General features: G+C 39.6%; 1 protein-coding gene across 2 annotated transcripts in view; it reads right to left on the bottom strand.

The window, feature by feature from the left end:
* Window positions 1–5,884, bottom strand: part of SLC10A7 (solute carrier family 10 member 7) — a 147,809-nt gene that overhangs the window by 23,631 nt on the left and 118,294 nt on the right. For both annotated transcript variants that reach the window (XM_031553018.1, XM_031553019.1), the window contains 2 exons: window positions 4,195–4,360; window positions 1,187–1,238 (listed from right to left, as the gene is read on the bottom strand). In XM_031553018.1, coding sequence (XP_031408878.1) covers window positions 1,187–1,238; window positions 4,195–4,360 — 218 coding nt within the window. The remainder of the gene's footprint in view (window positions 1–1,186; window positions 1,239–4,194; window positions 4,361–5,884) is intronic.

Genomic DNA, 5,884 nt, shown 5'->3' on the forward strand with positions numbered 1-5,884 from the left:
AAAAGAGAGAGAGAATTAACTAGGATTTCATTTCCTAGCCTGTAATGACAATAAAACACTCAATTTAGATAGTTTATTGATTCTACGCTCTAAGCATTGCTTAGAATATGTAGTTTTCTTCCACTTCAGAGAAAAACTTTATCTATGGCTTTAGGCACTGGAAGAAATGTTAGGAAGGGTGGAAAAAATGACACGCAGAGGTATACGGTTGGATCATACCCTTCGGTCCTAATTTGGAATCATTTTCTGAGATTCTAAATACTTATCATAGTGTCCAAGCCGGTTACAACTTAAAACATTGTAGATTTCAGGGAGAGATTTTTGCCGGGACAGATTTTTCCCCCAGCTCAGATACAGCCATTCACAAGTTATTTAAAATTGCCTTCCAAGATCAGAGTATGACCTCGTCACAGAAAAATTTTCTCGTGGCACTAAAAAAAATACAAGTAGCTGTAAGACACGGCACCTTTCTTTATGATTCTCCCTTACAGATACTGTATAATTTATATAAAGCATATGTCTGCTGTATTGCGGCCCTTTGCATTCAGCAGTGTGCTGCTAAGGAAAATGCTCCAGAAACACCAGAGGACAACGGTGGACATTCTAACTAGCTCAAGTGAAGCCTTTGGATCACTAAGCCTCTTGATAACACCGTTCTGACTGTTCTATTTTTTGAGAAGTGAACGTACAACTTTTCTTCCTAGTTGATATTTAAAAAGAAAAGAAATATATCTCTACCAAACGTTAGTTCAGGACAACTGTCTGTTAAAAATCACCGTATAAATGTAACACATTTGACAAGTACAAAGAAGACGGGACTGCCAGCCCAGCAAATGTGTCTTGAGATGTAAAAAGTCAAACTGAGTTCTCTCTCTCATATGTCATCAGCATGTCTGCAGGGCAAATTATACCTTCAGTGACATCTGTGCAAATCCATTTTTTTTTTCAGTGGATGAGGTATAGCAGTGATTGATTGAGATTTAACAACTCTGTAATTAACACACAAGAAAGGACAGAATTCAGGTCCTGTTCTCCTAGCATAGGAAACCCTAAGAGAGAAAACGCAGCGAGGACAATGAGATATCAAAATGAGGTCACCCCTATTCAGAAATCCGCTCTTTAGACATTTTTGTATCACTCAAAACGAGAGCATCATGCACGCTTCTGTTTCAGGACACTCAATTACCTTGTAGAGAAGAGGAAAGTCAAAAACATGAAGCTCATCTGAACAGAAAATACTGAAAGAGAAACAGGTTCAAATTAGTTTTACATCACAGCAGTAAATGTCCCTTAAATCTTTGTGAGTGCTGTGTGCCTGCCTTTTGTACCTACACAAGAGATCAGAAGCCAGGCTGGACCAAGTCAATCCAGAGAAACCCAATGACAAACAACCCTTAGAGCTGATGATTAGGAAAATCATGTCTGGAAGAACAACACGCATCATCACATCTGAGAAAGCTGGTGGTAGTATTCTGGCTACACAGGTTCTTCTTGAGGTAACGTCTGAATCAAGTACTTATTGAAACAATTAATGACAGAGGCTCACTGTTGCATGCTGCTCATCTGTTTTCACTAGTTTTGCTTATTGGGTCAACAACATGAAATTTGTTGGATGTGCTCTGGTTGCCAAGTATTTAAATGAAGTCCCATTGTATTTAACAGAAGCAAGTACAATGTGTAAGCACGATTGCCATTAAATATTCTCACACACTGGATACATTACTCTCCAGATGAACGATAATAATTAACAGAAGATAATTACACACATTTAATTCCCTGTGAGACAAAGGCTAATTCCTGAACTGGGCAGTGCACATCAGACAAAGCAGCTGTTCGTTCAAGCTCAGTCAACTTTGCAAGCGTGGCTGTGTTTTGCACACACTGAGGGGAGATCTCCTCTCTGCCAGCTCACACGATACCTGCAGGGGTTCTGGGCCATGCAGAGCCCACACTCAATCTGTGGTGATGTTGGGAATGAGCTCAGGGAAGCAGTCTGCTCCCCAGCTGTGCCACGAGTAGCTGCTGGGGCTGCAGAGACCAGCTCTGCACCGGAGGGCAGGAACTCCCTGCAGAGCTGGAGGAGAAGTCCTATGACCTATACAGACCTTTTCAGGGCCTGTGCGCGCTATGGAGGGAGGGCTTTTGCTTTCAGCAGAATCTAGGGTGAGTTCTCTCCCTTTTCCTTGCAAAACTTGTGAGTGCAATAAGGCTAATGTGCCCCTGAGGGTACTGCAAGCCAAGACAATGCATCTGATTGTGACCTGAGATTATAACTGGGCGGCGTGATAGGGATATTAGCTATTATCAGTGACATTTTCCATTCTCTTACGTACATTCCCTAGGATATATGTCATCTCAGCATGCACTTAATACTTCCTTCATGAACTACAGAATCAATCCATTGTTCCTGAACTACAGTTTTTCTGCAACTAAGTAAATTAATTTAATGTGCACAGAAAAAAGATCCCTTAATACATATGATTCTGTAAAGCAATATGCAAGCGCTGCTACCAATTATCCCTTGTGCATGGTTTGCTGTGGCTAGAACATTAACATAAAAACTACATGAAAACATTAATCAGCAGAATAATAAATGTGGTTTCATCTCGAAATCTTTGTGCTAATTTCCCTCTGTGGTATAACAACACAGACATCCAGCCAACACACCCAATGAAGGTACAGAAACTTTTGTCTGGATTACAACATACACAGATTCATCTCCACAATTCCTTATTGTTCAGCTTTATAAATATTTTAGAACAAACAGACATATAGTATCTTCCCAGCAGCTTCAAGGCTTATAGTTAATATTTGTCTGAAGAAACTCCAATTATGCACACTGGAAATTAAAAGTATAGGTCGTGTATGTAATTACACACGGCACAAATGCCAAGCACTCTCTGCCAAAAGAAATTGTAAGAAAGGCAATGGAAGCAACCACTTTACAACAACTGTTCTAGAACATGCCTTCTTATCTGAAAGGCAACTTTTTTTGAAGTGGTCATCACAGTAACTAAATTACTTCTCAGTTCCTTTGTATGTTAAGGCAGAGATAGAGATTTCTATATCCTGTTTCCCCTGACAACTCTGCTCTTATTTAGGCTTGTGGTCCCTCCCAGGTGCCTGCGCAAATAATTATTTACTCCGTTCTGAAAAAGCTCATTAGAATGGCTTCCTTCACTCGTTTCAGAATAAAGTATTTACACAGCACCAATTATAGTTTCATGTGATATTTTATACACACGTACTGTTTCAGAACCCCCCAAAACTGCCACAATGAGAACATAGAAGGCAGAATAAAAACTGACCCACAAAGGACGGGGCAAATTTCCCAGTAACTTCAGCGACAGTTGAATTTATACAGGACACATTATTTTAGTTAGACAGAAACATGCACATACACACATTTGAGGAAGGTAATGCGCTGATTTCTTAAAATAATAGTTTTAGGGAATTTGAGATGTGTTTTGTACTGTAATATGCTGCAGTTAGTTCGCCTCTAAGCAAACTGAAACTGCCTCTGCACAGTCTGAAATGAAACAGGAATTACTTACTGGGAGAAAAGACAGTGCCTGTATACCACTGCCCTTCCCTGGGAGGTAGTGATCTGCAAGTGTATTTTTAACTGATGGCAAAGATACCAGCAGTCTATTCTCATGTGTGCATTACTTAAGGCTGAATGAATAGAGTGCTTCTAAAACAAACTCTGTACCAAATGTGTTCATCCACAGGAATGTATTAACACCTTCAAACTCCCAACTAGTTTTTAGGTTTGTACAACAGTAAGGATCTATTTAAAAGTAAAACAACATTTCTGAGTAACAGCTCAAATGCAAATATTTCCTTTTTGTTTGGAATACTTCTATGCAAACATGGCTGTTAAATAATCAAGCAGCCAAAATCTGAACAGTCACGAATACTTGGAAAGTGAAATCACACCCCTTTAAAAAGGATCACCAAGCAATCTCAGAGACACCTAAACAGCAGGGCTCACCCCTCTCAAAATGCTTTCTCAATCTCCTAAAAGCATCCAGTGCCTGAGAAGTCAAGTGATCTATTTAGTTTACCGGATACATTCAAAGTACAAGCTCTAAACCCATGACAGCATTCCCTCAGCCCCACTCCTTCCAGTATGTATAAGCTCACTGCACACAAGAATTGCTGATGAATTAGATGTTTTAAGATTATACTTACTTATAAACACTATTATAATCAAGCTAAACTTATCAAGGTCAATATTTGGATTGGCAAAAGTATCACAGAACGTAGTGTAGATAATCATCAGGAGCACGCAGCTGCTGATTGTGCCAAATGGAGGCTTCTTCCTTTCAAGCCAGTCCTTGATGTATCTTCGGACAATCTGAAACACAGAAATCAACAGGTTGCCTCTTTTCAAAGATGCAGGGAGCCAACTTGGGCATCACAAAGTGAATCTGACAGCAGAAAGACACAAAGAGAAGAGAGTAATTTGGATGACGGCCACAGTGGATTTCAAAGCTTCCCTGCCACACAACTCTTCTTCTGGGGAATTTAACATTTGTAGTGCAACTTCCACTGGGTGTCCATAATGAGAGTATATTTTCAAGTACATTCAAATCCATCCTTAATCATGCCAAATGTTCTTTGCTAGCTGTCACTGAGACATGCCCATTAAGCCTCCCCAAAGTTTATCTCCTCTGCTGATACTAATGGATGTATGTAATTATCACAGTCCCCTTTGCATCAACAGACAATTCCAAGTGCAACTTTGGGAATCTTAAAAATCTGACATCTTCAGGAATTTTAGGACAGTAGATAATCGAAAGCGATCCATGGAACATTTTAATATTTAAATAGCCAGAGATGCACCAGAAGTTTTTAATTAAATTATAACTCAAGCTTGAAAAGCAAAAGTGCATGTGTTGTGGGAGTTTAAATAATTCAAACTCTGAATATCTAGAGTTTTTGTAAATCCTAAGACAAATGCCATTTGCACGCTTTCAGAATACCAGAATTAACACATGAAAACAAGCAAACCGACTGTACTTAGCCTAACTTTTGCACTTTCAGGAAATTGAATCTGAAATTGTTTCTTAGGGTATTTTTTTCCTCTTTTACAAACATATAAACATTTTTAAGTAAATTCTACTTTCAAATTATGCCAAGTACTACAAAACAATGCATCACCAGATACAACACGTCTACTTCAGCTTTGCCTGGGGAGTTGCTTTTATTTTTTCCTCTTCATTTTATATGCTTTGAAAAAACTTTTTAAAGCTTTTCTCATACAGCTGTGATTTGTGTTAATTTTTAAGTGATCACATTATCTTGCCTAATTTTTCCTGAGGCTCTCAATATTCTGTTACCTTATTCTTTCAGAAATAATAGCGTAAGACTCAAAAACAATGATACCAGAATGCTCTAAACGAGTTTCATTACCTTCCATAGTAATACCATTAATAAATATCACCATTATCAGTTTATATTTTAGAAGTATTTGAGATTAACATTAAAGCATCATCACCAATGCTACCACAGAACATTTTCGCACACCAATTCGCACTCCATTGCAAAAGCCACTGGACTGACCTCATAGCTGTCAGCTTCCTCACTCCCTTCCCTGCCTGTTTGCAGATGTCTCGAGAGGGAAGTATTCCAAGTAGCTATCCCATTAACCAAAGAAAACAGACCTGATAAACCACAAAGCAGGTCATCTGCTAACAACTCTGCACATGGAGTTAGAGGGCATCTGAGGAGTGGCTGAGGTCCCTTGGTTTGTTCAGCCCCGAGCAGAGGAGGCTGAATGGAGGCAGTCTGCAGCTCTTCACAGGGAGCGGAGGGGCAGCGCTGAGCTCTGCTCTCTGGTGACAGCGACAGGGCCCGAGGGAACGGCATGGAGCTGCGT

The sequence above is a fragment of the Meleagris gallopavo genome, chromosome 4 (assembly GCF_000146605.3).
Source record: "Meleagris gallopavo isolate NT-WF06-2002-E0010 breed Aviagen turkey brand Nicholas breeding stock chromosome 4, Turkey_5.1, whole genome shotgun sequence".
Classification (NCBI taxonomy): Eukaryota; Metazoa; Chordata; class Aves; order Galliformes; family Phasianidae; genus Meleagris; species Meleagris gallopavo.